The sequence below is a fragment of the Hemibagrus wyckioides genome, linkage group LG09 (assembly GCF_019097595.1).
Source record: "Hemibagrus wyckioides isolate EC202008001 linkage group LG09, SWU_Hwy_1.0, whole genome shotgun sequence".
In the NCBI taxonomy this organism is placed as follows: Eukaryota; Metazoa; Chordata; class Actinopteri; order Siluriformes; family Bagridae; genus Hemibagrus; species Hemibagrus wyckioides.
The window spans coordinates 4,177,916-4,189,395 of NC_080718.1; the positions used below are offsets into that span (position 1 = coordinate 4,177,916).

General features: G+C 39.2%; 1 protein-coding gene across 1 annotated transcript; it reads left to right on the forward strand.

Moving 5' to 3' along the window:
* The first annotated feature begins 123 nt into the window (after positions 1-123).
* On the forward strand, positions 124-7,038 carry ak7b (adenylate kinase 7b). The gene is made up of 18 exons (XM_058399624.1): positions 124-941; positions 1,546-1,701; positions 1,787-1,898; positions 1,987-2,081; positions 2,180-2,290; positions 2,374-2,457; positions 2,578-2,666; positions 2,891-2,981; positions 3,063-3,140; positions 3,694-3,843; positions 3,949-4,077; positions 4,164-4,254; positions 4,355-4,483; positions 4,564-4,614; positions 4,712-4,909; positions 5,026-5,243; positions 6,019-6,177; positions 6,279-7,038. Exons 1-18 carry the CDS (start codon positions 852-854, stop codon positions 6,315-6,317), a joined length of 2,070 nt encoding a protein of 689 aa, XP_058255607.1. The 5' UTR covers positions 124-851; the 3' UTR covers positions 6,318-7,038.
* The last annotated feature ends 4,442 nt before the right edge of the window (positions 7,039-11,480 follow it).

The following is an 11,480-nucleotide window of genomic DNA, read 5'->3' on the forward strand; positions in this document are numbered from 1 at the left end:
GTTTGGGCACGGCCCCTTAGTTCCAGTGAAAGGAACTCTTAATGCTTCAGCTTCATACCAAGACATTTTGGACAATTTCATGCTCCCAACTTTGTGGAAAAGTTTGTGTCTTTTTATTCATTTTAATACCTTGATACTAAAAAAGGACCTGTTTTTAAATAATCTAAAGCTATAGCTCTGGAGTCCTGAGACTCGGGTCTTTATCCAGGTCAGGATCTCCGTGAATCCGGAGGCTATCCCGGGAATGCTGGATGTGTAGCAGGAAGGAAGATGAGTACAGTTTCACACAAAATATTTTTTCTGTATGCATATGTTTGATTTGACCAGTTACTGAATCTCTTGACCCGGATCTGTATGATTTCATGCATTGTGCTGCTGTGTCCAGTAAGTGCAATCTTTATTATTATTATTTTTATTTTAGCAATATGAAATTCTGGTATGCAGGTAATCTGTGTTTTCATTAATCAACATTTGGATCAATTTTCAAGACTAAATCTTGCTGGATTAACACTCTGACGTCATCTAATTTCCCATGTACAGCAAACGTCGTTTTTCAATAAACTTTTTTTTTTTTTGTCGTATATATATTAAGTAACATCTCATTTTTTCCTCTCATCTCTTTTTTGGTGTTTAAGAAGATAATTGTCACACATTTACATCTGTCACACATTTACAGCGCAAATCGTTTTCCTCTACACGAACCGAATCTGTTTTCTCTTTCAGGACTCGACTTCAACACTTTAGAGTCGACTCTGTCCACTCGAATCAGAGATTCGACTCTTCAAAGAATCGGCTCTTGTTGCGAAGCAACGGAACATGAACAAACTAAAAAAAAAAACACAAAACCCAGCATGGCTACAGATACGGAAAAACTCTTACACCTTACTAAACGCGTTTTTATCAATAATGTGGACAAATATACCTCAAAATATATCGCAGAGGTCAGTTTTCTTGTATGTTATTAATCGCATTCTAAGCTATACTTCACTTCACTTCGGAGTGAATCAGTAGTTATAGCTAGCTTAGTGTTTATTTATTAATTTTCTAAAGCTAAATAGCCAATTTCACTCAACTAAATAAAACATAATCACTCAATTATAATATTAAAGAAATTATTATCAAACTTGTTTTGCGTTAATCATTATTTCTACTGTGTACTAAAATAAATGCTTCAACTAAAATCCCCCAGAAACGTTCGTTGATTTCAATAATAATGACGAAACGTTTATTATTGATCTATTAGATTATAGATCTATTATTATTTATCCGACCATAAATCTGTCTGTTGATGAAGTTTTCTGTTTTATGGAAGCATTTATGGAAGGAGTCGCCAGTCTCAGCACTTTTCTATAGTAAATCTATGACATCATAAGTTTGATGACATCATCAGGACCGAGAAGTTCGAGCTGTTCAGTTTGACGAGCTGCTTTTTTTGCTAACTAATGTCCAGAACGAAAGAAAAGTGACTGTTTATACAGTAACAAGAGCATGTATTTCTGTATGTTTAATCGTTCTTTTGGCCTTTCTTTTGAATACAACGTTTAGTTTTTATCCTCGTGGGTTGCCGGAGCGTCCCGTGTCACTGATCAGTTCGAGGATGAGGACGAAACCGAGTCTTTCCCCAACACCACTTTCGAGATTGTTGGAACAGTTTCGGGCAAAAACAAAGAGAAATCCAGTGTTGCGGTCGAAGAGTATAGCGTGAGTGAAATATCTGGGTGATGTTAGCTGTGATTATCCTGGTGATGTTCTTGTGTTTATCACTTTACACCATTTCCACGTTTAGTGCTTAACACGTGAAGAGCTTTTCCGTCACCTGATGGAGTCGGATGTCATCGTTTATAACATTTACAACGAGAACGCCGATCAGATTGAAGAAGCCTCTTGGGCTGTCTCAGGTATCTGTAATAAATTGCTTGGCTCATATTAACCGTTTTTTTTCTAACGTTTTATTAAAAGTTTTATCCTTTATCTCACCAATTAAAGCTCTTCACAAGGAAATTGATGCATTTCCTGGACCAAAGATGTTCATCTTGATCTCCTCACTCATGACATGGGCTCTGACTCAGACACTCGATCCAGTAAGCGTAGAACTGGTCATGTAGCATGTATTTATCAGTATATTTCCTGAGTGCTTCTTTGTGTGTGTGTGTGTGTTTGTGTGTGTTTTGACGTCTAGAACGATCCAGAGATTCCATTTACCGAAGAGGACTACAGGAGACGGAAAGCGCATCCCAGCTTTAAAGATCATATGGCTGTGGAGAAGCTTGTGGTTAAACTGGGAAAATCTGTGAGTGCTGCCTTATTTTGCACTTAGTTATAAGTTCTGCTTGCATTTGTTGGATCTTTACAGTGTTGTATTATGCGTTTCAGAATCAGTCCCAGTTCTCGACCTACGTGCTTGCGTCTGGACTGCAGTATGGAATGGGCGAGCAAGCGTTTCATTTCTTTTTCAAGGTAAGTAGACTTTCATATTGTAGGTAAACTATCGCACTTTATTTTTTTATGCGTTTGTAATGAGCAATTACAGCAATTATCCATCCATGCATAACTGAGCGTTTGTGACCTCTTGTTCAGACATCGTGGTTGGGAGAGGAACCGGAAGTGCCTATCTTCGGAGACGGCTCTAATATCATTCCAGCTGTTCACATCAGTGACCTGGCAGGGTCAGTATTAACGGATCAATGGCTCTTAATGATTCATTGAATTGACTGAACTGATTCTCAAGCACAAATGAATCAGTGGAACTTTGATTCACTTAAAAGAATCGAATCACTGCAGTGAATCATAACACTTATCATTATCAGGAGGTTGTTAATACGCTGATGTATTGTATTGTTTCTTGAAAGACTGATCCATCTTGAATATCTGTTATTTTTTCCCTCCGAAGGATTGTGCAGAACGTAATGGAGCGTAAGCCGAAGCCGCAGTACTTCCTTGCAGTGGATGAATCACAGAACACCGTTGCTGACATTATCAGTGTAGGTTTCCTCAATGAGAACAGTTTTATTTAATATTCATACGTATTCTTCCCCTGGTCAAGCCTTTCTCTTGTGTTCTAGGCAATAGCGTCGGCACTCGGACCGGGAAAAACCCGAAACGTTCCGAAAGAGGACTTATTTCTCACAGAGGAACTGACAGTAAGTTGAGCAGATGATATTAAAAGTGTAGGGTTTTGGGAAAACACATGAAATGAACTTGAGCTCCTGCCTAAAATGTTCTGGTCTGGAAATAAGCTCCGCCTCCAGACTGATTAGAGCTACTCAGCTCCGCCCCCTTTTCCTTAAAAGGCATTTCATTAGGACACCGTAGTGAACCATTTAGTCCAGGAAGTTATTGTAACTGTAATTTCTCTAGCCTATTAATTAATGAGTAAGAAAGAAGTGTTTTAAGACTTTTTGAGAGTTGTTGTTTGTTTCCCAGCAATCAGAAATTGACCATTTGTTCATCAACCTTGAAATGTTCTGGTTTGGAATTAAGCTCCACCCCCAGACTGATCTGAGCTGCTCAGCTCCGCCCTTTTTTCCTTAAAAGGCAAATCACAAATCTGGTGGTCAGTTAGAGGGAAAAATGAATGCTTGACGATTGTGATTTAATAAAGTTCCTTTAATTTGCAATAATTAACCCTTCAGTGGAGTTATTATCATTGATCTTGCCTGTTGATTTTTTGTTGTTGTTGCTGTTGTTTCCCAGCAAGCAGAAATTGACCATTTGTTCATCAACCTCCGAATGGAAGCCATTTTCTTCACAGACCATTTCAGAATCAACTGGGTTTCCAAGAAAGGCATTGTTGACAACATCGACCGAGTCGTGGAGGAATACAAGCTCACACGAGGCCTGCTGGTAAACGACCGACTGTTAGGATTATTAAATGTGTCCATATTAATAAGAAGCTCTGAATGAGTGATGGCTGTATTGATTGATTTCCTTTTTTTCCCCCCTTTTCAGCCTGTTCGCATCTGTCTCCTTGGACCTCCTGCTGTCGGGAAAAGCACCATCACTGAAAAGATATGCAAGCACTACAAACTGCACCATGTCAAACTCAAAGAGACCATCACTGAGACTCTCGCTAACCTGGTAGATCTCTTTATAAAATAAGAAATCCTTATTATTTATGCATGGCTGGGTGAGTGCTAGGATTTTTAAACATTTCACTTGTTCAGGAGTCACGCGTCCGGATGGAAGAAAACAACGAGGACGACGAATCGCAGGAGCTTTTGGAGACTCTGAAGAAGAACATGGAAGAAAACGGAGGTACAAAAACGGAGGGAATGTTTTAAAATAATTTCTGTTTTGATTTTATGCACAGTCTTGAGCTTATTTCCAAAAATAAGAAAAGGATCTCTCTATTCAGTCCGGTTGGACGACCTGTATGTTATCCAAATCCTGAAGGACAAGCTAAAGACTAAACCGTGTAGAAATCAAGGATTCGTCCTGGACGGCTTTCCGAAGACATACGAGCAAGCTAAAGAGCTGTTTTATGGTAGGAGGAATAAATACTTCATTTAATTTTATAAACAATTTGGTGTTAACATTTGTTTGTTTGTTTGTTATATTGTTTAGTGGAAGATAACGATGCTACAGACGAGCAGACGAATGTCAGCATCATCCCAGGTCTAAACGTATTTATGGAAACGTAACTGCCAAAAGATGTCCAGTTCAGTGTTGATCATTCTAATGCTCTTGACCGCACCTGTATGTGTGTGTGTAGACTTTGTGTTCTCTCTGGATGCCACCGACGAGTTCCTGAAGGAACGTGTCCTGAACCTGCCTGAGAGCATGGTGCAGGGAACCTCACACTCCTTCGAAAGGTTTCTTCCACGACTCACCGCGTTCAGAAAAAACGATTCAAAGGATGAAATCGTGCTAAACTACTTCGATGAGCTGGAGATTCACCTTGAGCATATAGGTAGGTATCAAAAGGTATCATTTTATAGCCATATTTATTAACCATGCTTGACGTTGCAGTTCATGACATGGTCAACAGAGGGCTCTAAAAATCACAAAAATGCTCCTATTTTCTAGAGATCGACCCTGAAGATGCAGAGAACGTTCTGGTGATGGAGAAGGTGATGGCGATTGTGGGGAAGGTCAGGAACTATGGTCCCAACGCGAAGTATTTGGAGGAGGAGCGGAGGCAGGTGGAGATCAGGTTGAGGGAGGAAGAGGAGGCACGCCAGGCCGAAGCCAAGCTCAGGGAGGAAGAAGAGGAGGAGCAGAGGGCACAGTGCTGGGAGGAATGGGTACAGACACACACTACACTGCAGCCTGGATTCATTCAATATCCAGGGTTCTTGACATGAGAATGCAGATGTTTATTCTATATATCCGAAGGTTTGTGGTTAAAGATTCCCGCTTCTGGGAAGCTTTTCCACTAGATTTTCATTCAGTTGGGACACACTGATGTCCAGTCTAGGGGACGAGGTCTGGGGTGCAGTCGGTGTTCCAGTTCATCCCAAACGTGTTCAATGAGGTTGAGTCAGAGTCAGGGCTGTGTGCAGGACGCTTAAGTTCCTGCACTCAACCTTCACCTTCACACCATGTCTTTCTTCATGGAGTTCCGGTGAAGTGAAACATTCATTTGTGTGCTTCTAAATTATACACAAATGGTGTGAAGGTCAGATGTCCACAGATCTTTGGTCAGATGGTGTATCTTTGGCTTTGTCACACCACCCTGGTGTCCTCACAACAGAAATGATCCTCACCAGAGCTCCATTTCATCAATTCCTGCTTCCTGTTTACTTGTAAAGGATACGAAGTGTGCTGGGGCTTGAACCCTGATCTTCCACTGCTCCCTAATACAATGTTCATTTCTATTTATCGCATCTAAATTTGGTTAAAAAAAAATCATATTAGGCCACACCCACTTTCATGATCACCTGCTGTTTCTATGTTGCATAAATCTATCCGAATTGTTACGTGAGATTTTCTCTTGGATTGTTGTTCCATTTTGCTGCATTGTTGCATGCTTGACTCTGTGTGTGTGTGTGTGTGTGTGTGTGTGTGTGTGTGTGCCAGAACCGGCGCCTACAAGAGGTGAAGCAGCAGGAAGAGGAACTGCTGATGAGTGAAGAAGAATCTGCCAGGCAGTATCTGATGTACGCTGTGATGCCCGTTCTGTCTCGAGGCCTGAACGAGCTCTGCAGAATCCGTCCAAATGATGCAATAGACTTCCTGGTAGGATTTTTCACTCTTCACTGACATGCTTCAGTGTTGTACCTAGTGGGAATGAATATGAACAGCAGTATGTGTGTGTGTGTGTGTGTGTTATGTTTCAGGCTGAATATCTCCTCAGCAACAACCCAGAAATGGACTAAAGATTATTGTGGAATTAAGAGAAATAAAACTCTACACCACGTGACGATGTAGGAATTAAGCCGCTTCAGGCTGCCGACAGTTACTCCGCTTGACACTGGGCCGCTCCTCTTCGACCTCATCATCGATTATTTTCCTATAACACACGCCCCATTGTGCTCCAACATGAGCATGTTCAGTGCAGTCCCCGAAAAACCGACTGGAAACTTTCTCGTCTCTGACCTCGCTGTTTGTGTACCTGTCCATTTAAAAGCCTCCGCAAGCTAGAATAAAAGCCAGCTGCTAATTAAAAGTTCATTAACGATAATGTATTTGGGAGCGCTTGATAACTAGAAAAGTAGACATGGCGTGGTTAATTGCTTTGACTTGCTGTACACTTTCAAAGGATCGATGTAACAAATGGCGTATAATGAAATATTTTCACACACCATTCGGAGAGCAGAAAATTAATTACCGTCGCCGAAAACAGAAAATTATTCCGTTCCCGCAAACATTCATTCAATTCATTGTTTCAGGAAGTGAAATTCTTACAGCGCTGGGACGTGCTAATAAACCGAAGGCATTATTAAGAGTCAGCGCTTTAATGGACTTTTGTTGTTGTCAGAAAAGCTTTTCATCATTTCAATTTTTTCATGTTCATAATAACATTACAGGTCTTTAATGTCCGCTCCGGTTTCCTGTGTATCAGCAAACGGAAAATAAACAAGTAACATCGAGAGTCGAGATCAGGAGTCCTGGTTTTCTACACACTTTTGTTTGTTATAAACAACATACCATATTTCAGTTACAGTCCTGAAACTACTTCTGTCTTATCTAACATCTACGCCTGTTCTGTGGTTTCCCCCTAATTACTCAGAGTCTCAAAGTTTGGTTGAGAAGCTCATCCAGTTCTGTTCTAAGAATTCCTTCTCTGTGTATATTTGTACAGATTTCCGAATATTCTCGGATTTTCAAAAATACATACCATGCTGAATTTACGATATTTAATATCATTCACACAGATCAGCCATAACATTATGACCACCTGCCTAATATCGTGTTGGTCCTCTTTATGCTGCCAAAACAGCCCTGAACCCTCGAGACATGGACTCCACTAGATCCCCTGAAGGTGTGCTGTGGTATCTGGCACCAAGATGTTAGCAGCGGATCCTGTAACAAGTCCTGTATGTTTTGAGGAGGGGCCTCCATGGATCTCCAGCACATGCCACAGATGCTCGATTAGATTGAGATCTGGGGAATTTGGAGGCCATGTCAACACCTTAAACTTGTTGTTGTGCTCATCAAACCATTCCTGAACCATTATCCTGCTGAAAGAGGCCACAGCTATCAGGGAATACCGTTTCCATGAAAGGGTGTAGATGGTCTGGAACAATGCTTAGGTAGGTGTTAAAGTAACATCCACATGGATGGCAGGACCCGAGGTTTCCCAGCAGAACACTGCCCAAAGCATGACACTGCCTCCACCAGCTCACCTTCTTCCCATAGTGCATCCTGGCGCCATGTGTTCCCCAAGTAAGCAACACACGTGCACCCGGCCATCCACGTGACGTAAAAGAAAACGTGATTCATCAGACCAGGCCACCTTCTTCCATTGCTTCGTGGTCCAGTTCTGATGCTCATGTGCCCATTGTTGGCGCTTTCGGCGGTGCACAGGGGTCAGCATGGGCACCCTGACTGGTCTGCGGCTATGCGGCTCAGCACTCTGTATTCTGACATCTTTCTATCAGAACCAGCATTAACGTCTTCAGCAATTTGAGCAACAGTAGCTCGTCTGTTGGATCGGATCACACGGGCCAGCCTTCACTCCCCACGTGCATCAATGAGCCTCGACCGCCCATGACCCTGTCACCGGTTCACCACTGTTCCTTCCTTGGACCACTTTTGATAGATACTGACCACTGCAGACCGGGAACACCCCACAAGAGCTGCAGTTTTGGAGATGCTCTGATCCAGTGGTCTAGCCATCACAATTTGGCCCTTAACATAATGTTATGCCTGATCAGTGTATTTTGTACATTCTATAATACTTCTTACATTACCACAAGACCAAATCACAATGATCTCAGTTCTGAAATTCTGAATGCAATACAGAGATCATATCTAATGACTTCTAAACTTTCTCATTGCTGCTTTTCACATCTGTTAAACAGATCTCAGGATACATTTGGTTATAAAACTCTATATAAAAAAATAACATACGCCTTCATTTAATCAGGTCTGAAAGTCTGGAGACTTTTTCTTTCATGTTTATTCCGTGCTTCATGTCGACAAACTGACACTAGATGGCAGTCTTTTCAAAGTAATCAGACGCTCTTCATGCCCAGAAGTTATAATAGTGTTAGTAATAATAATATAATAACATTGTTATAATTGTGTTATAACGCAGATTTAGAGCTTATCACACATTTAATATGATATTTATTTCATTGTAGTACAAAGTTACTTGATGTCATTGGCAGATAAAGAACACTGATGAGCTAGGTGAGTGTTAGTTGTTTACTGTGTGTGTGTGTGTGTTTACCATAATTTGGCTGTTAAGTTTCCTACTGTTGCTATTCATGGACTTCACTGGCCATCGACAATCAACACGCTGGCACTTACAGGTCGAGTGTGTTTTGTTGCTTAGGAACAGCTGTATGTGTGTGTGTGTGTGTGTATGTCTGTCTGTCTCAGCAGGACGTCTCCCATGTGAATACCATTATGTTCTCTTCAATCGAAGGAAAGCACATTTTCTTGGACTGCCAATATTTATAATCGGCTGTCTCTCTCTCTCTCTCTCTCTCTCTCTCTCTCTCTCTCTCTCTGGCCTGAAAATGCTTTCATTGATCACAGGGTGCACACACACACACACACACACACACACACTGCTGTGCATTATGACTGATCCACAATAATGTTGCATCGAAATAATCGTTCTCTTTTATGAAGAACAACACAAACTAAACAAACCAAAACTTCTCAACAGTAAACTTTCACACTCTTTATCAGTCTGTTCAGTGGCGTTTATTTTAATAGCCGTGTAACACAAATACACAACAACTCATTCAAAAAGCAGCACATTTTTGACATTATTATTATTATTATTATTATTATTATTATTATTATTATTATTATTATTATTATTATTATTATTAAATATAAAAGCAGGTAGGACCTTGTTTTATTATTTAAAAAATACAATTAATCAGTAAAAACCTCTCTAACTGTAAATGTCTAATATGTTTTTTAATTTTTTATGTAATTTATGTAATTATAATGATTATTAATAACTGATATTGACCCTTCTTCTTCTTCTTCTTCCTCTTCTTCTTCTTCTTCTTCTTCTTATTATTATTATTATAAATCATAAAATAGAAAATGCATAAATCAAACTAATAAAAAATCAACATGTAATTTCAAATTAGTTTATCATTTAAATATATTAATTATTATACATACAATTAATTATTGTTAATAAATAAGACATAATTATCAACTTTATTTAATGTGACAAAGTTATTGTCTTTTATTGATTGTTTTTGTATAATAATAATAATAATAATAATAATAATCATCATCATCATCAGGTTAATAAAAGTATTATTATTATTATTATTATTATTATTATTATTATTATTGTTGTTGTTATTTATGAAAATCTCTTCCAGGAAACTAATATGGAGGTATGCATTGAGAGAGGGCCGGAAATCCACACCGGAACTCTGTGACGTGCGCGCGCGTGGCGGCGAGCAGACGGCGGCGAGAGTGAACGCGCGCGCGCGCTGGGGCGGAGGCCAGAGGACACGGCGAGGAGCGGAGCGGCCCGCGGCGAGCGCGCGCCTCACGACTGATCGCGCGCAGCATCGTGTTGACAGGAGGAAGGAGGAGACGAGGGCCGCGGTCAGCGGGGCTGCTGGGAGCGCGTGCCGGAAATCCATCAAAACGGGGGAACACCTCCAAGAAGCGTGCGTCACGCGCACCGCGCTCCTCTCGCGCTGTCTCTTTGGAGAGTCAGTGAAACGTTCCGGTGATTGATGACAGTGTGCGCGAGGGTCACTTACAACATTCTTCATTATTAACGTCTTGGAAGGACTTTACTGATCACTCACCTGGATAATAATAATAATAATAATAATAATAATAATAAGTACAGAAAGTCTGAAATAAGTTAATAAATAATTTATTAATTAATTAATTTATTTATTTTTTGCACGTCCAGGATCTACAACAAAAAGCCTGGAAGGTGATTATTATTATTATTATTATTATTATTATTATTATTATTATTTTTATTATTATTATTATTATTTTTATTATTATTATTATTATTATTATTATTATTATTATTATTATTATTATTATTATTATTATAAGGCAATACCTCTTATATTACACTGCAGCTTTTTTTATTGATTGTAACACAAAATCAAATATATATATATTTAAAAATATGTGCATTACAGCAGAATCTGCCCTTTCTAAAAGTATTGGCACCCCTACACTGAATATTCTGTGGCGTGTAAATGACACTACTGAGTTGTACTGGTGCTGTATCGTCACACGGAGTTGCAGTGATACTTGCTGAAGTTCAGAAGCTGCGGTTTATCTGTTAGAGTCAGGAACTAAAGTATCTCACTGAAACTGTTTGCTGCTGTGGGGCTGATTGGGTAAAAGAGTGACCTTGAGAATCAAAAATGATTAATTTTTGATATTTTTCAGTAATATCTGATTGTGCCAATCTGTAAATTTATTTATTTTTTAATATATATATATATTTATTAACTGCAGGAAAATGAATCTCTGAGTGAAAAGCTGGTTTTCTTCTGTAACTTGAAATCTCATCTATTTTCGCAGGAAAGAATTCTAAATAATAATAATAATAATAATAATAATAATAATAATAATAATAATAATAATAATAATAATGTGTAAAAAATATGAAAAAGCATTTTCCCAGGACGACGTTATGTCTGCGTGTATTGTAAAAGATTTGTGCTTTCTATAACATTGACATATTTTGGCGAGACTGCACTTTTATTCTGAATTTTTTATTATTTATTTATTTATTTTAAACTTATTTCTGTTATCTCTTGCCAGAATTTTTTTTTTAAATGTTTTTTTTTTTTTTTTTTTTTTTGCCTGTGACCTCTTTTGCAGTGGAACGTCTTCTCCTCTAAAACTCCATC